Source organism: Aedes albopictus, chromosome 1, assembly GCF_035046485.1.
Source record: "Aedes albopictus strain Foshan chromosome 1, AalbF5, whole genome shotgun sequence".
Lineage (NCBI taxonomy): Eukaryota > Metazoa > Arthropoda > Insecta > Diptera > Culicidae > Aedes > Aedes albopictus.
The window spans coordinates 268,365,216-268,388,200 of NC_085136.1; the positions used below are offsets into that span (position 1 = coordinate 268,365,216).

General features: G+C 40.7%; 1 protein-coding gene across 1 annotated transcript; it reads right to left on the reverse strand.

Annotated features, from left to right (window-relative positions):
* Window positions 1–879: 879 nt before the first annotated feature.
* On the reverse strand, window positions 880–22,138 carry LOC109399009 (chorion peroxidase). The gene is made up of 5 exons (XM_029860296.2): window positions 21,771–22,138; window positions 12,258–12,729; window positions 1,828–2,898; window positions 1,146–1,766; window positions 880–1,081 (listed from the first exon to the last, which is right to left on the reverse strand). Exons 1-5 carry the CDS (start codon window positions 21,919–21,921, stop codon window positions 1,015–1,017), a joined length of 2,382 nt encoding a protein of 793 aa, XP_029716156.2. The 5' UTR covers window positions 21,922–22,138; the 3' UTR covers window positions 880–1,014.
* Between the last annotated feature and the right edge of the window lie 847 nt (window positions 22,139–22,985).

Below are 22,985 nucleotides of genomic sequence, written 5' to 3' on the forward strand. Positions count from 1 at the left end.
AGCGTCGATGACAGAAAGCTTCATGACGAGGTGGGCAGTCTGATGCTACCTCATTGAGGACTAGAGCTTTGGCGGAGCCAAGTGATTCTACTGTAGTTTGCGAAGATGGCTGGGAACCATAGGCGCCAACTTGTGACGTAGTTGGGAGGGCGAAGCTCTCCAAAATTGGACAATATTCAACTTTTTTCAGCTCAATGCACTGGTTTTCACGTAAATATGCCTAAACTAGGTGAACTGCGTCGATATTATCCGAATTTCATTGATTTTGAGAGTCCTTGCCCCCCCAACTACGTCACAAGTTGGCGCGTATGCTGGGAACGGATTGTTCCGGTAAGCTACGCGATGTTCACAGCTTTATATAGCTTCGAAAAATGCCAATTGATATTCATCATGATTATCAATTAAAGTGAATTTTTCCGTGACTTTTTTGTAGAAGTGGACTAGCCGTACAAGTTACTCATATGCCATATCTTCAGGTTGAGCTTCTGAAATGAACTGTAGGTGATTGAATCTAGATAAGTCGAAATTACATTTTCAGCATTGCCCCCGAAAACTTCCTGAAGGTCACCTGATAGCCCGTGAAGCCCCCTAAAATTTATCTGAAACTTCCTGAAATGCCATGAAATGCCCTGAATTGCTTTTTAACGCCTAGAAATGCATTGAAATGCCTTGAAAAGTCTTTTAAACACCCCTTATACTTTTTGAAGCTCTCCTGAGAGCTTGAGAAGGGGGCCATTGGAAACGCCTTGAAACGTTTCTGAAGTTTGACTCATTTAATTTCCTTCAAGTATATATATAGTCCGTATCCTTACGATAATATTTTGCAGACAATTACAAAATGGTAATTCCTTCGTTAACTAAAAGTTATAAGTCTGTTGCTTGAAAACAAACAAAACAAAGCATGATCTGCTTTTATTTTACAATCTTTCCAACATGCACTAAAATGAACACATATATTTGAACAATATAACAACACTTTAAATAGATTAACCGTTCCGCTTCCATGGACCTTCATCAATCTTTCCACCACTTCAAGTTCAACTGAGGTATTTGATTCGACCGACACGGAACAAGGGGATTGCTGTGAACATACAATACAAACGATTATTTTCATGAACCCATTATAGCCACCTCTAAATCCTTACTTGGTAGCATCCGGCAAATTCAGTGCTTCCAGCGCCACCTCAAAGCCGGTCCTGTCGTTGACGTTCGCACAGATAATCCCAGCCATGGTCATCCTCTGCACCTCCTGCAGCTGCGGTTTCGTAAAGTGCCCCGGATTGGTAACGCGCCCGTTGCTGTAAAAGTACCGATCCCCTTGCTTCAACCGCGCAAACTGATCGCCAATGATTTCGGCAAACGTTTGTCCAACCACACCACCGGCAACCGGTTCTTCCAGAATGCCCCCAACGTACAGATTGACGTCGTCCGGACTCGAGTATAGCTTGGCCAGCTTCGGTCCATGGACCGGACCAAAGTCCTCAAAACTGCGCTTTACTTCCCGTCCGCTCAGCCGGAGGTAGTCGTTGTAAGGTCGGATGGCATGATCCTTAGTCCGCTGGATGTTGATCGCAGCTAGGTCCATTCCGTACGGACGACCTTCCTCGGGGTTCAGAAAACGCGTCAAACTGTGGGTAAACATGTCGTCCACCTTCTGCATGGGCTGTTGCATGATGCCGTGCAACAGCTCATCGAAGAACGTTGGCTCCGTGATGGCAGACGGGTTGAAGAACGTCTCGTGAGTGTTGATGAGGCGTCGAGGAAGCCTGGGGAAGATGAAATCGTGGGTTATAGTAAATTTAATCGATGTTTTTTGCCCATACTTACTCGAACTGTCCTGGAACGGTGGAGTGTCCAAACCGGAACGCCGCCGTTGAGAACTCACTCGTCAGAGCGGGGTTTCTGTTTGCATTGTAGAAGTTACTGTGCCCCCGGGAAGTGTGCAGGTCGTACATCTCCATGAAGTCTGGTCCCACGATTTTCGGTAGATATTCGTTGTAGATTATGTGCTGGAATACCGATGATACGATGCGGCGTGTTTCGTGGAACAGGATGTCGTCAGACCAATGTGGATTGATCTTCTCCAGTTCTCTGGCAATTCGGTTGTGCTCGCGCAAGAACAGCGTATGGAAAGCAACCAGCGTCAAGACTTGATTTGTTCTAGTATCTCCTGCCTTGAAGCAAGCCTTTGCGGCTGAGGTACAAACGAAGGGCGCATCCAGCGGAGGAAGTTCATAGCGCGCTTGACGATGTTGAACGGATTTTAGCCGACCTCCCTGGTGGGCGCGTAGTAAATCCGCTTCCTGTTTAGAACTTCCGTAGATCATGGAGCCGTCGATGAAGTGCGTCACTTCGGAAATTTGTCTGCCGTGGCCAACGTTACATTGACTTAGAGGAGCCCTTGCCGTCCGTATGAAATTCATGCATCTGACATTGAACTGTGAGTAGAACGAATCCTTGGAGGCCACCCGAATTGGCGAGCACTCCGGGTGAGGATGAGGGTTCCGGTGGCTGTCGTCTGGCAGGCAGCACTTTGAATGCACTACCGCAGCTTTGTTGCGGCTGATGTCGTGCACTAGGAATTGTCCCAGTTGCATCATCAGCACGTTGTGTTTGCGATGCGGAATGTGCAGATCTGCAAACATGGTGTCCGACACGACTCGGGAGCTGGGCAGATATCGGCCATCGCTGGACAGCATACGGGAAGAAGAGACTCCGTTATTGTACGCAGGAGGAAGGATACGTTCCATAGGATAGCCGGCGGAGCCCCAGAGTGATCGACCGGTACGGATGTTGTTACAGCGCCCGTTGAATCGACGATAGCGATGTTGTTTGAACGTGCATTCCGGTCCGATTAAGCAGCGCTTGGTGCGGATGTGTGCTTCATTGGATGATAGACTAAGCGTTGAAGACTGATTAGTATAGGAAAATAGATGTTTTATGCAATAAGTTGCAAAATAATGATTGTTCCAGTACGAGTCCCACATTAATCCAACGAGGCTTTGCTGGGTGGGTTCCTGAAGAATCCCATGGAGAAATGTTTGAAGGAATTCCTGGAGAAATTATTGTAAGAATTTCTGATGAGATCGTTGAGTTAATTCCCGAAAAAATCCATGAAATGTTTTAGGCAACTTTTTTGGAGAAGTTCCTAGAGTAATATCGGGAGAAATCCCTACACAGAATTCCTGAAGGAATCCTAGGAGAAGTCCTAAAACGTTCGTTAGAGGAAACCGTCAAGGCATTCTCGGGAGAATTTCTGAAGGAATCCATTGACAAATTTTCGTAAGAATACCTGAACGAATTTTTGAAGCAACACCCTCAAAACATTCCAGGAAAAACTCCTAGAGGAATTTCTGGAAGAATTACTGAAGCAATCCATGAGGTTGAAGGATTTCTTTGAGAATCGCAGGACGATTTTTTTAAATTCCTTCGTAGGAATTACAAGGAGTACTCTTGAAGAAATCCTTCAATAATTTCCTGACGAAATCCTTGGATAAACTCCGAAAGGTTTTTTTGGAGAAAATAGTGAAAGAATCCTGGATGACTTCTTGGAGAGCTTCCTGGCTCCGGTTTGCATTCCTGTAAAATTATCTGAAAGAATTCCAATAAAAATCGCTGGAGGAGTTCCTCAAGAAATCCTTGAAGTAATTGATCAGCAGGTGTTCCTGGAGGCATCCTTGGAGAAATTCTCAGGGGCATCTCTGGAAAATATGATGGAAGGATTTCTGAAATTTCTGAAGGAATGCCTGAATACATTTCTGAAGAGATCCCGAGAGGAATTACTGGAGCTATCAATAGTGGAATTCCCTGATCAATCGCTGGATGAATGCCTAAAGGAATTCCTGGAAGTATTTCTGAAGGAACCTTTGCGGGAATCCCTGGAGGAATTCCTAGAGGAATAACTGGAGAAAGCCCTGCAAGAATTACTGGAGGAATCCCAGGTAGATTTATTTGAAGATAATTCAAGAGGAACTCCTGGAGGAATCCCTAACAGAGACTTTGGCTTATTTTGGGCTTTGTTGAATATCCCAGGAAATCCCAGGAGAAATCCCGAAAGCAACTTCTCGAGGAATTTCTTAGGGAATCCTCAAACAATTTCTGGATGAATTCTTGCAGAAGTTCCTGAAAGAATTCCAGGAGGAATTCCTCAAAGAATCACAAGAAGGATTCCTGGAGGAATCCTGGAGAAGGATTTACTGTCAGAAGGAAATCTCGAGTGAATCCGTAGAGTAACTCCTGAGGGAATCCCTGGAGGCATTCCGGGAGGAATGAATACCTTGAAGAAACCCCAGGAGGAATCCTGGAAGCAATCTCAAATCCCATGAGGAATTCCTTAGTAAATACGAGGAGATTTCAAAACGAATTCCCGGAAGAATTTCAGTAGGAATCTCTGAAAAAAAAATCTGAAGGAATCCATGTCCAGAAATTACGGACGACTAATTGAAAGAATTCTGGATTATTTTTTTAATAAGCTCTGGTATAATTTTCTTAAAGAATTTCGAAAAAAAATCCTGCAGAAATACTGCACTAGATTCCAGATGAAAATATTTGAGCAATGTCTAGCGAAGTTCTTGAAGGAATGTATAGAGAAATTCGTTATGAAATGTCTGGAGGAGTTCTGTAGAAATATCTGATGGAATCCTCGAAAAAAGCACCTAGAATAATCACTGGAGTAACCTCTAGAGACATCCCTGGTGAAATCCTTGGAAGAATTCATGAATGAATCTCTGGTGGAATCCACGATCGAATCACTGAAGGAAGCTATGGAAAAATCCTAGAGAAATTCTAGGCCCCTGCCTTCCTCTGGCGATGTTCATGATGGATGCAGCAGCTATCGGGGCGTGCTGTAACTGATTTGTACATTACGACACAAACCACGCTTCAGTTCTAAGTACGAGGCATCCATGAGATTTTTTGCCCGTTATTTTGTCCCCTACCTTGGTCTTTTCCCTGGTCCCTGAAGGATTCTGTCGAATAATGTCAGAAAAAAACTCCTTGGAAAATCCCAGAAATCCTGAACAAATTTTTTTGAGGAATCCCAGAAAAAATCTGGGGAAACCTCATAAAGAACTCTTGGAGGTATATCAGAAAGAATTTCTGGAGGAATTTCAGAGAAAAAACCTGGAAGAATTCGCGTTAGAAATTCTGAAGGAAACCTCGGAGGAACTCCTGTCGACATTTTGGAAGGAACGTCTCGGTGAATCTCAAGAGCAACCCCAAGAGCGTAAACAGTGTTAAAAATTTTTCTTCAGACAGCAAGGTTCCATATCCTCAATTTAAAATGTTATTCATGGTTTTCTTCTAAAAATAGCTTATTTTTGACACTCAATATCTCAGAATGACGCAGGCCGATTTCAAATCTTTTAGTTTTTTTCTACAGTGCAACCCTTACATGTACCACCGTGACTGTTTTGAAACCATGTGTGTTGCTTGGGATTATATAGTTTTAGATCCTAAAATTCCTCAAAACAGCAACCATTTTGATGTTTTGGCCACCATCTTGAATATTTTGATCGCCATTTTTGGACTCTACGTTTTTTCCATACCAAACAATCCCTACTGCATGTCGGGGCCCGTGGCGTAGTGGTTCACACGTTCGCTTCATAAGCGGATGGTCATGGGTTCGAACCCAGCCCCGGCACTTGCAATTTTTCGTCAGTTGCTCTTCCTCCCCGAGAGCAGCTGACACCTGACCCTCTTCGGAGCATATGCTCTAACGGACCCGGAAACTTGGATATCGGCGAACCGCAACTCATAATGGACGACCCCCAATTGGACTGGAAAAGGAACAACAGCTATACATCAGCATCATCGTGCTCATCATTCTATTTGTAGACAGGGTAGAAAAGTGAAAGCAGCACAAGGCGCCAGTTCGAAATAGTTGAATTAGAATAGTATACATTTAGGCGCTGTACAATGGTAAGTGCAGCGACCAATTGGAATCGCTCACGTAGTGCCCTAGTGGACAAAGGAGCTGTAAATTAGGTTAAGTGATTAAGAATAAAAAAAAATCCCTACTGCATGATTTTACAGCCTTAAACTCCTTGAAACAGTCGTCATCCTTAATTTTGAGGCGCCATATTGTATATTACAGTCAGGCTTTTTTACGCGGGGGATACGTACCGCGTAAAAATAAAACTCAGTTCAAAATTAAAAAAACCGCGTAAAAAAAGTCTCACCATTTCTCGACGAATCATGCAAAAGTAAGACGATGATTTTTTTTTTTGTATGGAGTTTTCATTTACGCGGCCGCGTAAATGAAAACCGCGTAAAAAAAGACCTGACTGTATGTTCGTTTTTTTTAACACATCAAATCGAATTATCCCTATACTGCATGATTTTAGAGCATAAACTTTTGAAAACATCTTTCATCTTGAACTTAGGGCAGTCTTCTAGGATATGTTGATCCTTATGCCAAACATACCCACATGGCATGGTTTTAGAACCTAAAATTCCTCAAGTCAGTTTCCATCTCTAATTGTTGGTCACCATCTTGCATTTTGAGCCACCATTTGAACTTCGGACGTCTTACGCTTACCAAATATATCCAACTTGCATGGTTTTGGAGGCTGAAACTCCTTATAACAACCACCATCATAAATTTGGAGCCGCCATCTTTGATTTTGGGTCATCAACTTGGGTATTCTCCTTTCTCCCCACCAAATATACCCACATTGCATGGTTTTTGAACCCAAAACTCCATAGAATTTCTACCATCTCGAATTTGAGAGTCTAAAACTGCTTAAACAACCGCTATCTTGAATTTTGGGACGCCATCTTGTATATTGTGGTCACCATTTTTGAACTCTGGGCATCTTTTCTATGCCAAATATACCCATATTGCATGGTTTAAGAGCCTAAAACCCTTTAAAACAACCTCCTTCTTGGACTTTGGGACTCTATTATGATTGTTTTGTTTCCCATTTTTGGGCTCCGGATATCTTCTCCACACCAAATATACCCATATGGCATGGTTTTAGAGCATTAAACTTCTTAAAATAGCCGCATCTTCTAGTTGTGGGCCGCTATCTTGGATTTTAGGTCACCATCTTTGATTTTTGGCTGGCATCGTGTTGATGATTTCCGCATAAATCTCGCATAATTTCGTCGGAAATTTTAAGGGACTTTAGCCGGAAATTTTAATCAGAATTCTCTACAGAATCCTGACAGGATTCTCTTTATGGCAACCATTCTAAAGTTTACAAAATTCGGCGCATGATATAAATTGGTTCAGTTCAGCGGTGCTTGTCTGGATCACTAAAATGGCCATAGCTTTGGAACGCCTTGACCGATCCGAACCATTTTCAATAGCAAACAATGCGGTAAAATTGCGGTTCAATTCGAGCTATAATCCGTGAAATCGGCCAACGGGAAGTGCCTCAAAAATAAGTGCACTTTTTTGTGCACAGACATACAGGAGATCGGGACAGGCAAAATTTTCACTTCTCAAAAAAGTTTCAAATAGCTGTAACTTTTTGAAAAATGAATCAAATATTCTCAAATTTTCACTGTAAGATGATCAACTATATGTGTAACAGTGGTCCAATTTTGGAAAAGATTGGGCTATTCTGTGCGAAGTAATAAAGATTCCAGAAAAAGATATTATTATCCGATAGCCAACTTTGAGCTGTTATATCTCCGGTTTCAATGAACCGAATGCAATGAAATTTTGACCATTTATGACTTACGAGCTCTGAAAAACGTTTGACTAAACTTAAATTCTCAACGCGGAAGAAAATTATAACGAATAGATTATTTTTTCTAATAAAACACCAAATTATCCAAAACATTAACATCATTTGAAAATTCTAAATACTAATTATAGTTCATTGAAATTCCCTTTAATTGAGTTGAATATAAATATGTTTTGAAGGAAAGTAACAAAATAGCCAGCAATAAATTAAAAAAAAGAATAGGATGCATTTAAAAAAACAGACCAATTTTCTAAAAAATCACAAAATAAATGAGATCGCAATAACATTTTTACTTGTTAAAAATTTGAAATCATTATATAAGTCATAAATGGACAAGATTTCATTGCATTTGGTTCATTAAATCCGGAGATATCACAGCTCAAAGTTGGCTATCGGTTAATTATACCTTTTTTCAGAATCTGTACGTGCAGAATTGCCCGATCTTTTCCAAAATTAGACCACTGATACACAACTAGTTGATCATCTCACAGTGAAAATTTGAGAATATTTTATGCACTTTTCAAAAAGTTACAGCTATTTGAAACTATTTTGAAAAGTGGAAATTGTGCCTGTCCCGATCATTTTGTCTATCCCCTGTACATACACACATACAGACATCATCTCTATTCGTCGAACTGAGTTGACTGGTATTATGTGCCTCGACTCTCCGACCCTTCTATCGAAAATTCGTTTTTTCAGTGAACATATAGCCGAGGCGGTAAACGCACGGGTATTCAGCATGACCATGCTGAGGGTGACGGGTTCGATTCCCGGTCGGTCCAGGATCTTTTCGTAAAGGAAATTTCCTTGACTTCCTTGGGCATAGAGTATCTTCGTGCCTGCCACACGATATACACATGCAAAATGGTCATTGGCAGAGGAAGCTCTCAGTTAAAAACTGTGGAAGTGCTCATAGAACACTAAGGTGAGAAGCAGGCTTTGTCCCAATGAGGACGTTACGCCAAGAAGAGAGAAGAGAGAGAGGGAGATAGCCTTTCAGTACACGAGAAAGGTAAAAATCCCCTAATCATTCAGAAATTACAAAAATTTCGGGAAGGAATAATCCAAAATATTCCTCGGAAATCTTTCAAATGTTGTTTTATCTTTATTGAATGTTTTGAAGGAAAAAAATCATGATAAAAATTTCATATTGACGTTGTTCTACTTTGTTGTTTTTTTTGTACTATACCCCATCTGTGATTTATTACGTAAAGAATTACAAAATATTGACCTTATATGTCGTCCTTTTTTAAAAGGCGATTGGACATTTACTCTGAAGTGTAATGAAAAACTTTGCAATCCCATACATTTTCGGTCTCTTTTTAATCTATTTAGCTGGAAATAAGCCTGCACGTATTCAAACTTCCCAGTGAAAACCACGTTGTTTTGGTTTTGAATCTTCTATTATTTCAGGAACCAATGTAGGCAGCCATTTCCGGAATTTATTTACGTCGATAACAAAACAGCCGATTCTTCCTGGAAACTTCCTGTTTATTTACGTCGAGTGTGCCACAACCAGCTACAACCCAACTATGTTTTCTCCCATGTCCGTCCACTTGTCGCTGACAAAGGCTTTTCACCTATCTCACCCACACTTAATCTGATCTTTGCATCCTCGCCTACGCTCACTAAGCGCACGACGGATGCAAAACGCCACAAGCCGGAAAAGATAACTTCTAAACATTCTACCTACCTACGTTGAATGGAGTAAAATGTTGAAGTTTAACTCAGTTGAAAAAAGCTCGTTTCCCCCCAAAACAACAACCTTGGATCCACCGACGATGACAAAACAGGTAATAACGCATTGAGCTCACCTACCAAAGAAGCACTACTGTTCATTTCTTCTTCTTCTTGGCGCAATGTTCCAATTGAGACAAAGCCTGCTTCTCAGCTTCATGTTCTATGAGCAGCACTTCAACAGTTATTAATACCTATGTGCCTGGCCCTCATTTTTACCCAATTCCAAAACTTTAAAATCATGATTCCCCAGTCATTTCGAAATCAAAATTCGTAAAATTTTTACAGTGGATCATGAGATCCTTCTGGTTTCCGAAGCCGAAATGATGGTTCCACATTATTCCGTTGTTCGGGATTTATAGCAATGAGGTCTGGGGAAACTTCCTCAATTATTAGATCATGTATACCAGGGCTGCCCAACCTTTTTCGCATGCTTCAGACATTTTTTATCGGTACGTTCGCAAAGCAAGTCAAATATGAAATACCTATGTTGGCACCAAATGAAAGCTCAGTGTTAAATCTAACTAATCCAAGTCAAAAAGTTGGGATTGGTTGAACCCAAAAAACAGTCCGGCCCGCGGGTTTTGACTGAATTGTCACGGTAGCTAAGTGGACAGTTTAAATTTGAATTTCAATGCATGCATCCATTAGCCCTAACACCAGGTTTCCATTGGATGCTAAAAGATCTAATGTCTGATCATTTTTACGATTGTACGAACCAAAAATGTATGAAACAAGCTAAAAAGGTTGGACAGCCCTGATGTATACGTTCTGATTAACGGACGGCACTTCTCCGACATTATCGACGTCAGGGCAGGACCTATCGTGGCGCCAACATCGACTCGGACCACTATCTGGTGATGGTCAAACTGCGCCCAAATCTTCCCGTCATCAACAATGTACGGTACCGGCGACCGGCACGGTACAACCTAGAGCGACTGAAGCAACCGGATGTCGCCTCAGCATACGCGCAGGATCTGGAGGCCGCGTTGCCAGACGAGGCCGAGCTCGATGAGGCTCCTTTAAAGGACTGCTGAAAACAGCATCAACGACACAACCGAGAACATCATCGGGTACGTGGAACGGAATCGCCGGAACGAATGGTTCGACGAAAAGTGCAGAACGGTTTTGGATGAGAAGAACGCAGCGAGGGCGGTAATGCTGCAGCAAGGGACTCGGCAGAACGTGGAACGTTACAAACAGAAGCGGAAACAGCAGACCCGCCTCTTTCGGGAGACAAAGCGCCGCCTGGAAGAAGCGTAGTGCGAAGAAATGGAACTGCTGTGCCGGTTCCAAGAAACACGGAATTTCTACCAGAAGCTCAACGCATCCAGCAACGGCTTCGTTACGCGAGCTGAAATATGCAGGGATAAGGACGGAGGTCTCTTGACGGACGGACGGATGCGAGGGGATCGAAGGTGGAAGTAGCACTTCGATGAGCACCTGAATGGCGTTGAGAACGTAGGCATGGGAGACCACTGCAACGGAGGAAACGACGACGCCAGTGCAGCGAAGGACGGAAATGAACAAACGCCCACACAGAAGGATGTTAAGAATGCCATTCACCAGCTCAAAACCAACAAAGTAGCTGGTAAGGATGGTATCGCAGCTGAACTCATCAAGATGTGCCCAGAAAAGTTGGCCACCTGTCTGCATCGGCTGATAGTCAGGATCTGGGAAACCGAACAGATACCGGAGCTGCCCCATTCACAAGAAAGGCGACCATTTGGAATGTGAGAACTTCAGAGCGATCACTATTTTGAATGCTGCCTACAAAGTGCTATCCCAGATCATCTTTCGTCGTCTGTCACCTAAAACGAATGAGTTCATGGGAAGTTATCAAGCCGGCTTCATCGACGGCCGGTCGACAACGGACCAGATCTTTACCATTCGGCAAATCCTCCAGAAATGCCTTGAATACCAGGTCCCAACGCATCGCCTGTTCATCGACTTCAAAGTGGCATACGACTGTATCGATCGCACAGAGCTATGGAGACTCATGGACGAAAACAGCTTTCCTGGGAAGCTGACAAGACTGATTAAAGCAACGATGGACGGTGTGCAAAACTGCATAAGGGTTTCGAATGAACTAATCTCGCCGGGGACTACGACAAGGTGATGGACTCTCATGCTTACTCTTCAAAATTGCTCTGGAAGGTGTGATGCGACAAGCCGGGCTCAACAGCCGGGAAACGATTTTCACAAAATCCGGTCAATTTGTGTGCTATTCGGACGACATGGACATTATCGCCAGAACATTTGGAACGGTGGCAGAGCTGTACACCCGCCTGAAACGCGAAGCAGCAAAGGTCGAACTGGTGGTGAATGCCTCTCAAACAAAGTACATGCTGGTAGGCGGAACCGAACACGACCGAAACCGTTTGGGTAGTAATGTTACGATAGACGGGGATACTTTCGAGGTGGTGGAGGAATTCGTCTACCTCGGATCCTTACTGACGGCTGACAACAACGTGAGTCGTGAAATTCGAAGGCACATCATCAGCAGAATAAGTCGGGCCTACTACGGGCTCCAGGAGCAGCTGCGGTTTAAAAAGATTCACCCACACACCAAATGCACCTTATTGCATCCTCCACGGTGCAGAGGACAAATCAAAGGCACATCTATTGAGTGAAATCTTTGATCGTCACCAAAATAGCAATCGTAAACCAAATCCAATAAACACGATAATCCTCCAAAAACATTTTCTTCGCATTAATACACAGCTGCAATAAAATTATCGATAACCCACCCACCACGAACCATTCCACTAAAATAAACAAACCTCCAAGAGACGGTAAACCATCAAACCCGCGCACTATAATTACCCGATTAGCCGCTCGTAATCCGAAATCGAGCTGCTCTTCCGAATGTTACCATTCTGCCAGTCCTGGTCGATGTCGTTACTCAGCTGTTGTTGTTGTTGTTGTTGTTGTTGTTCGTCCTCCCCTTCTACCGTCCCCGCTTGGCCATCGTCGACCTTCTCCACGTCATCGTCCGGGTCGAACATTGGCAAGGCATTTCCTTCCACATAGGCGGCGTCGCTGAGTTCGGGTACACGTGGTTCCTCCAGCTGGCAGCAGATGCCCTCGTGATGCGCTCGACCGCTGGCTTCGGTGAAAATCCAACACCGCTGAAAGGCCGCATCCAGCAGGGACGGGGAAGAGGCAAGACCGTAGGCGGAATCCCAGTAGTTGGGGCCCATCTCCATGGCCAGCGTCAGGTTGGTCCAGTAAAGTTGCATTACCGCGTCGCACCGCATCGGCCGTACGCAAGTCGTTCCGGTGGGGCAGGGTGGGCCTGGAGGATGACGAGAGAAGGGCAGGTCAGCAAAGCGAGAAAATGTTAGGAAAATTAGTTGTGATGTTAGTTATGAGAGTGAGCATTTTGGCTTGTTGATGTGGCCGCCTCGATGAAGTCAACAGGGTTGACAACTAACATATTTTCTATTTTGAGAAAAATGTGTACGTGAATAATCTTAAACAATGCAATAATGACATATTTGGTTTGCGGAAGATGACAAGATGGTCAACCAAAAATCAAGATGGCGGCTGTTTTATAGACCTTTGAACCCTTAAACTATGCTATAATAGTTGGTTTGGAAGAGATGCTCGAAGTTCCGAAAATTCATGGTTGCCGTTTCATGGAGTTTTGATCACTAAAACAATGTGGGTATACTTGGTATGAAGAAGAATTTCTGAGGCTGAAAATGGGAATACAAAATTCAAGATGGTAGGCAAACATTTGAAAATTTATTGAATTAAGGGTCGCATGGAGACATTCAAAACAATAAAGTTATTATTAGATGAGGCTTCAGGATCTAAATCTATGCAATATGGGTATGTTTGGTTTGGCGAAGTCGTCCGTAGTCCAAAAATGGCTACCGGGATATCCGAGTAAAAAATTTGATACTGAAGAAGTCTGTAAGTCACAGACGAAATAGGTCTATCTGCCAGAAGATTTAATTAAAGCAAGCTGTCCCCGGCTAACTTTGCGTTTTTGAAGTTTTGAGTACCTATCAAAGTCCAATTCCCCGTTCAACGTGTAGTTATGAAAACTCGATTAAAAAAGCTCAGTTTCTCTATGGTTTTTGGGTGAAAACTAACAGGAAAAAACCAAGACAACCCAATTCAGCGTTCTGTTCGCGTGTGATGCACAGTCTCACGAATGCCACTGAATTTTCGTATACAGGTAATCTTCAATATAACGTACAGCATTGAAAAATTTCAATTTTTCCAGAAATAAATCCCAGATAAACTACAGGGGATAGACAAAATGATCGGGACAGGCGAAATTTTCACTTCTCAAGAAAATTTTAAAAAGCTGTAACTTTTCGAAATGTGCATCAACTATTCTCAAATTTTCACTGTAAGTTGACCAACTATTTTTGTATCAGCGGACAAAATTTGGAAAAGATCGGACTATTCTGTACGAAGTTATAAATATTAAAAAAAGGTAGAATTGTCTGATTGGCAACTTTGAGCTGTTATATCTCCGGATTCAATGAACCGAATGCAATGAAATTTTGTCCATTTATGACTTATATAATGAGCTTTGAAAAACTTTTGACGATAACGATTAGATTATTTTTCTAATAAAACACCAAATCTTCTTAAATTTCAACATCGTTTCAAAATTCAAGATGCTAATTATAACGAATCACTTGAAGTGCAAATTTTCGGTAATACCAATCCGTGTGGTCAAATTATGAAATTCAAATAACTCAACGTACATATGTACAGATGGGTAAATTATTGGTTAAATTGGGAAAAAATCCACAGCTCAGGTGAGATTTGAACTCACGACCCTTATTCGCTAGACAAGTGCTTTACCAACTAAGCTACCGAGCCAATTAATGACCCGGCAACTTAGTTGTCATAAGGTTCAATTCTAATCTCATCGATCTATATCATCTTCCCCTAAACCGCAAATATAACCATCTCTGTTGTACATATGTACGAAGAGCGAAAGCGATTTGTTTATTGTTCGAAACTGTTTGCCTATCGTACAGGCAACGCTTCCTCAACCACTTGTAGAGGAAGAACAATGCTACCTGGAAGGCGATAAAACGCGTCGTTCGCATTCTATTTGATACGACGGATAACTACGTAGAGGTAGATGCTCGAAAACGACTCACTTGAAGTGCAAATTTTCGGTAACACCAATCCGTGTGGTCAAATTATGAAATTCAAATAACTCAACGTACATATGTGCAGATGGGTAAATTATTGGTTAAATTGGTCACACTGAGCTATCGCTAGAGCTGAAGCGAGAGATAAAACATATGTAAGTAAAATAATCAACTGTATTCGAACTCTGGTCCGCTGATTGAGAAGCACGGCTATATCACCGAATTGTGAAACAATCGATAAATGTAAAACTGTTTCTACCTATCTGGTCAGATAGATTTGTTGACATCTTGTGCAACCAATTCGAACTTACATGCTGGATGTAAAATTGAGTCAAATTTGCCATTCGGTCATGACATGTTTACATACGTTGATGGTTTACGTCTCGTGTTAATTCCTATTTTTTAAGGAGTATGTTTTTGGAATCTTCCACTATTGCTTTATTCAGCAAGTTTCTGTGCATGAGCCATCATTCCGTCGACGTAATCCGGACTGTTCCTGAATCCTGAGAATACTTTATTAAGAAGAATAATTATTCTAATATAATTGGGCAACTTAATAATGAAACATATTCCAACGTTATGTTAAACGTATGGACAGAGCAGAAAATATCAGAATTTTCAGTTGACTACTTGAGCACCTTTACTGTCGGTCAACATCAAGACGATAAATACAAGCTAGGATATAACTTCTTTCACAATCACATATGACTTCACGGTCTTCTACAAAGTTTTTTCTTCACACTTTAGACTAAAATGTATTATCATAGGTTACAAGATTTATGTAAAATTTGACAAAAAATGTAAACAAGTGAAATTGCCCATACTAAATCCCATTAAAAATGTTCCCAGTAGTTTTAGACGCAAAAGAGAATTGTAAAAAAAAATGTCCGGGTTTGATGCGATAATTTTCATTTTCCCATATAAAGTTGTCCCATCCTTCTGTATATTTTTACACCTCAGAAGTCTGAAATGGTGTGATTTGATGAGATTACATTAGTACAGACAAACAGACATATCATTTGGAACATATTGCTATTATATTCATTGTCAAGAAAAAAAAATAATCGCCAGCTAATCAGGTTGCGTTTCACAATCCGCTGCTAGCTTGATAGCGGTAGCATAGAGAACAGACATCGAAGTCCAGTTCCGAAACTGTGTAAGGAATTTACCGGCCATTTGAAATCTGCAACTCAAGTGGCAACATCGTGGCGTTGCAATCGATTGATTTCCCATACTAACTTTATTCACCACTTGAAATGTTTCAATTCACCACTGACTGTGGCAATACGGTGTTTGGTGGCGTTAGTGTTTTCATCGTGTATTGGTTTGCAACCTTACTCAAGTGAAGATTCAAATCCTTACACAACTTTCTGAATGAACTTTATTCTAGCCTGGATGTCTGTTCTCTGTGGCGGTAGTGGGTATACGTCAAATGAACAAAAACGATTAATATTTGATGTAACCGTTAAAAACAAGCACGATGGGTAGTGAGTAGAGTGAGACGTTCGTTTGTATGTGGCCTTAGTTCAGTCAAGATTTTGTTCTCTTAGGCCAGTAGTACATGGAGTAAAATATTTAACAAGGAAAGAACTCAAGAAACAACATCAGTTTGACACTAATGATAATTCAATCGAGTCAAACAAGATGTTTGAGCATTGGTTTCTTTTTGGACAAATATTTGACCCTGTGCACTAACAGCTTTACACATATTTATCACTTGCATTGACTTTGTTCACTTTTGTAGTTCCTGCGAAGCACCCATTGCAATGCTGGTTCAGCATCACTATCGGTAGCCTCTAATGTGGTCTGAGCCTATTTTCTTGCTAATCATTCCTCAGGTTAGTAAAAAAAGCCACAGTTTGATGTCTCGCATGCATGGGTTTGGTTTAGGTTTGTATTTGGCCACATTCGGTAGGATACCCGAGATACCGAATCCGGAACACTACCGGTAGTTTTAAATGTGGTCTGAGCCAATTTCCTTGCTAACCGTTTTTCGGGTTATCGAAAATGTCACGATTTGATGTATAGCATGCATGGGATAGGATCACTTTTTCATTTGGCCACTTCCGGCGGACACCCTAGATCGGTTCCGGAACACCATTGGAAGTCTTTAAAAAGATCTTAGCTGTGGTTTGAGCCTATTTTCTTGCCAATCGTTCATCACGTTATTTAAAAAGCCGCTGTTTAATTTGTCGCAGGCATTGGTTTGGTACTCTTCTACAATTGACCACATCCGGCGGGACACCCGGAACCGGTTCCGAAACACTATTGGTTGTTCCAAATATGGTCTGAAGCTATTTTCTTGTTAACCGTTTATCAGGTTGCCTAAAGAGCTTCGATTTGATGTGTCACATATAAGAGTTTAGTTAAATTTTCAGGTATCAGTAGGTCGGCTCCAGAGGCACGTTAGTTAACGTTTATCAACAATATTAATGCTTCACAAGTTATTGAAACATAGGTAGTTTTTTATCTTGAAAAAAGTTATGATGGATGGACACTTTTTGCATGTTTCTCGAAAAAAGGTAAATTTTTTACATCAATGTCATTAAATTTTAGTTTTGCTATCCAAAGATCTTCTGTTCTCAAGATAGCTCTATTAAGATATATTAGAGCCTATTTGGATTAAAGTAAGAACACATTTAGAAATTTTTGTGTGGTCTTGTAAATTTGACTTATTTGTATGTCGTGAGAAAATATTACATGTTATAATTTTGAATCAATTATCAATATATTGTTGATAAACGTTCAAAATTTCATTCAAATGGGTTCTCTGGTTTTCAAGATATGACAGTTCGAAAATCAGTTGTCCAAAAAATTGTATTTCATTAGAATTGTTCTGGTTTCGCGAAAGATTAACCAATCGAGCTCAAATTTGTACCAATGCTGATAGGATGATTAACAGTCAAAATTTTAGATTTTTTGATGCTCTCTATGAAAAGTTACAGCTAGTTGAACCTTTTTGTGGGAGAAAAAAGTTGCCTATCCCAAACATTTTGGCCTTCTTCTGTACATATTACGCGATAAATTAGGTGCAATTTTATGAAAAATCGTCATTTTTGTCACCTTGTCAGCCCCTTGGCAAGCAAGGGATCCATCAAATTTATCTTGCCAAAGTGGTTTGCATCCTTTTTATCATTCACAAGCGAATAAGAAATAGTAGTTTACGCAACAAGGTGCAGAATGAAGATTTTTACAGCACGAGTCGTACATTTATCCAACGAGGCTTGCCGAGTTGGATAATTACGACGAGTGCTGTAAAAATTGAGTTCTGCACCGAGTTGCGTACAATGTTTTTTGCACCTTTATAAATTACCATTTGAGGATAGTTTTTAACTAAACTTTTTCATCAGACTGCACACTGATGTTCAGCGCCATGGTTAAGGAAGTCTGATCATAGCAGGTTATACTGTGCAGTTGTCACAATTTTTCAAACCTGCGTCCAGAAATAAGTTGATCAAAACTGAAAACAGTGCTGTAATGGTTCATTACGCAACGCAAATCAGTGCTGTAATGAACCATAACAGCACTGTTAATTTGGTGTGGGAAAGTAGGCCTTTTCCTGTCAGATTTGCGTGAGGTAAAATGACCTATTACGATGAGAAGTTGCAAAAAACAATAATCCCCGACTTTATGTAAATGGTGGCCTGGTTTCAGCGAGATTTTTCTATATTGAAGATTTAACTTTTTGGTGTTGATTTGCTCAAGGGGGATTGAACGAGGATTCATGAGCATGGGCAACGACGTGAACAGGATTTGAGTAGGAAAGGTTTGCAAAAGCTATGAGGGAAGTACAAGGTGATTTTTGAAGAGACTTCATCCCCATTGGTATTTAACAAGGTTTGAGGGATAGGTTTATGAGAAAGTTAGTGGGTTGGTCTTGCATAGGTTTCAATTAAGTTAAGTAGAAGGGGGTCAAAAGAGAATTTAAGGGAGGCGATGGAGTAATTGGCACACGCCATAATAAATTTAGGCTAACAGCCATAAAGTCGAATTCCTGCTTCTCCAATTGGGTTGTTTAGTAAATAAAAATATTGCTATTTTCTGTAGTCTAATCGAAAGAGCTATTTTTTCTGAATATAACGTGATGTTATGCCATTCTAATACCTTGATGGTTAAATTAACAAAACAGTTTTAATGGATAGAATGACAGTTTAATCGATAAAGTGACAGTTGGACACAAACAAAAAAAAATCCCATACAAACTTAAAATGCATTTTATAAAATAGTTCCCGAACTCCAAAATTTATGAAATTTTGGATTTCGATTGATTTTTGGGTGGAGAATCCGATTATGAAATAATCTAGATACCCCTAAAGAACCCAATTGTTGATGTAATCTTTTACCGGTAGTATTTAGAGCAGATTTAGGGGTCTCCAGTTAGCCTAGTGGTTAAGGCTATGGATCGCCAATCCGGAGACTGCGAGTTCGATTCCCGTTCCGGTTGAGAAAATTTTCTCGACTCCCTGGGCATAGGCAATATACAAATTCTTGCAATGGCAGGCAAAGAAAGCCCTTCAATTAATAACTGTGGAAGTGCTCAAAGACCGCAAAGTTGAAGCGAGGCAGGCCAAGTCCCGGTGGGGACGTAAAGCCACAAAGATTTGATTTAGAGCAGATTTCTTCTATTTAATAATGAGATGAGTTTTTATAAAAAAATAAAATATGCCTAGGAGAGCCGAAAGAAGCTGAGGCGTGCAATTGATATTCCACCCTTTTTAAATGTTGGTCTAGAATTACTAAAAGTAGTTTTGACTCAATTTTTACATTTTTGTTGTGAAGTATGGAAACTAAGCTATCATTGATTTATTGCCGATATTCGTAAGTCTTCTAGTTATTATTGTGGTAATGCCATACAAGCCCGTGCACAAGGGAGTAGTTTAGGGGGTTAAACACCTCCCATTGTCAATGTTCCGTACACTATAGATTGTTTCAGAAATTATAAAAACACTAACGATTAACTGCCATTTTAATTTGAGCACAATATCCAAAAAGCTTCTTCCAGCTCTTATAATAAACAAACATGCTAACGAAGCAAATAATACCAATTATGTTGATATTTCTGGTAAAATTTAAAAAAATAGGGCTCTGCAAACTAGTAATTAAAATTTGAAGTTGCACAAAGTGGTTAAAAAATGTAGCATAGTAGAAAAGAAAAAAATCTCACAGACAAAATATTTAATTTTCAAACACAATCAAAATTGCTGTATCGATAACAAAAGATATTTCTCGATTGGTAAGAGTAATTTTTAGTGAAATATTTGATCAAGAACTACCATTACGGGCCTTCTCAAAACAAATTTTTTTGTTTAAAATTTCTTAACAACACCAGTAGCAACAAACGTTAAGCAAAAGAATGTCTTAATTACTGCTTACTGCATTTGTTTTTATGGTATGCCAAGCTTTGCCATCTGAAGGATCGAATAAGCTGAAAAAATAAGTTTGTTTAGATTAAATGCGTTCAGGAAAGCCAAGAAACTGTGTGGTAGTTCTTATGTTCCGTAGAAAACCTTAAAAATAAGAAACTTGATCTCCGAAAAAATGTTGTGGGAATGGCTTTATTGATTTTTCCCTAATTTTGATCAATGCATTCCTTAGACAACTTGTTGAGAAAGCGAATGTGAAAAACACATTGATAATTTTTGGTATTAAGTGATAAATAATGTTAAAATCTTTGAAAAACACCTTTGTGCAAATGCATATATGAAAAATTAAGTTATTTGTTAGAGAACTCGACTGTTCCTTAAAATATCAAGACAATTGAAAGACAATATAAAACTATGGAGTACAATATGCTATACTCTGAAAAAAGTTGGTAAAAATCATTAGAACAGTTCATTTTATTTAATAAAAAAAAGTGTATTTTTAATTTCTGAAACAGTCTATAGGCGCCCCTCTGCCATAGGCCAAAATTAGGAAAAATCCCACCCTTGACGCCTTTTCTGTGCACGGGCCTGGTTCCATAACAGATTAGGCTCCTTACCCAAAATATACCCAGAAGATATTTCCCAAATTTAATCCCCAAAAACTCCTCCTGATGGTCTAAGTCCTTGTCTCTCCATCCTTTCACTTTATGTTTCCATATTGTCGGGAATTGTTGAGCACTTTGTAAGGAAAGGAGCCAGATAATTAAGGTTTCAGGAACCCTATAGCGGGAAATAAGAAGAAAAAACTTTCGCGCCAAAAAGATCATCCTATCGAAACGAATTAGATTGTAATAAATCAAGATGAAATGCAAACAGTAACGCAAAGCTTGATTGGCTCTGGTCTGTGGCCTATGCTATTCCTACACGGAGAAATCAAACTACCTAATTTTTGGGTCGATTTTACTCAAAGCTGAGTATATCGAATAAACTAGTTACCCAAAATTAGGTTGTTTTCCCTCTTTTCCTCACCGATGTTGTCAAAAACAAACAGAGATGCATCTACCCAACGGGGGTCCTTGAGCCCAATAAGCCAATTTTGGGTAAATGCAGGTTTACTCAAATTTGGGTTGAATGGGGGGTTGGGGGGGTTGGGGTCTTGAGTTGAATTTACCTACTCTTAAGTAAATGTTTTTGCTGGAGGTGAAGGCAATTTACCTAGTGTGAGTTTAATCGATTTACTCAAATTTGGCTTATTGGGCCGAACTATGGGATTGCGTCAATAGAACTCAATTTTGGGTAGTTTGGCGGTTTCGTGTATACCTAATGGAAATGTAAATTCGGATGTGCTTTCGTGAGATGGATTCGTGTTGTACACTTCCTCATACCTAACCTCAACATGAAACAATACTGTGTAAATTTACTCACTTCTCCGGTGTTCGTCATAACAACCATTATTCTATTCCATAATAATCATGGGTAGGGTAAAAGTGCCGATTAGAGGCACATTAATCGCTTAGTAGAAACATACTTATCAAACATTCGCAAGACGAACTTGCCTAGTATTAAATCTTTTGTTGACAATGACGTAGTGTAAGTCAATTTAGTTTTTACTGTTTTCGCAACGTTTTCAGTGTTCAGAACTCGTCCGTTGACCCTCCCAATAGCTCTCAAAATTGATTACATGTAAAACAGCACTTCATTTGATACTTGGCAATGCTTTTTTGGTGTGAAAATCAAGTCCATATGACATCCTGTCCATCGCGTCCATCATGGGCTTTTTATCACTCTCCAACAGTACAGTGTTATCGAAATTTTCCATCACCGCCAAATAGAGCAGAGGTACCTACCCTCATCCAACGTATTTTCTGTCTGGTGCCAGTAGCCCGTATGGATGGCCGCCGTTGCTCTCGGGATGGCTTCTCCGATGAGGACCATGAGCACCATCAGGAGCGCCACATCAAAGCGACGCACCACTTCACTCGAGTTGAGTAATTTCATTTCCAGGGAAATTTTTATTTTGTTAATTTGTCACACACATCGATCTGGTCGAGAAACGAAAAACGAGATATTGACGCTCGAGAGGGCGACACCACTGGTTTCGGGTTTACGGCCTGGGCACTCGAACCGGACCGAGTAAAAATATCGAACGGGCGTGATGGATGGATGTGATGGAAAGGACGCTCGCGCGCGTTTTGAAGCAGATTCTGAGGTTTTTCTATTGTTCTCGTTTTAATGGAGTCGCATTGTAATCAAAAGGCTTTTGAAGGATGGACACTGTTCAATGATGTTTTGCGATGTTTTTCCTATGGACCTTCATGGATTTGGACCAAACTTGGGTGAAATACACTAAAACCCCAATTTGCGCTCAAAACGGGGGAAGCGTAAATTGGGGGAGCGTAAGTTCATTGATTCCCAACCTACGGCCATGGGCCAAACGAATTTCTCAAGAATCAAAGTTGTAAAGATGAAGTGAAAAGGTTTTTCGGATTCTACATTTCAGCAAATATAATAGATAAAGATATACTTAAAAATCTTTGATTTCAGATAGTATTTACTTATCACAATGTAGTTGTATTGCAAAGATCAGTGGTTTCCAATCTATAGTCACGGGACACGTGAATATCCCACGGACCGCAAGTGTGACGACGGATTATCAACTTATGAGTAGTACGCAGATCGCAAGAAATTTCTTGGGCCATCTCGATGCGTGTAAAATTCAGTCAAGAAATCGCTCAAGAAATGAGCAAGCGTGTCGCTTGATTCCGAATCCTAGTACAGAGCTGAAACGAAACAACAAATCCCAGACAACCAGTAATCGTATAAGATGTTGCATAAGATGATAAAGTGGAGGCCATGTGCACGCATGCCTCCATTTAGGCGCTTGTAAAAGGTACGCATATCACCTCCACTTTAACATCTTATGTAACATCTTATACGATCACTGGTTGACTGGGATCAAATAGGGGCTGTTCATAAACCACGTGGACTTTTTGGGGGGAGGGGGGGGGGGTCTAGCCAAAGTCTACGCTCCATACAAATTTCAAAATTTTTGTATGGACAAA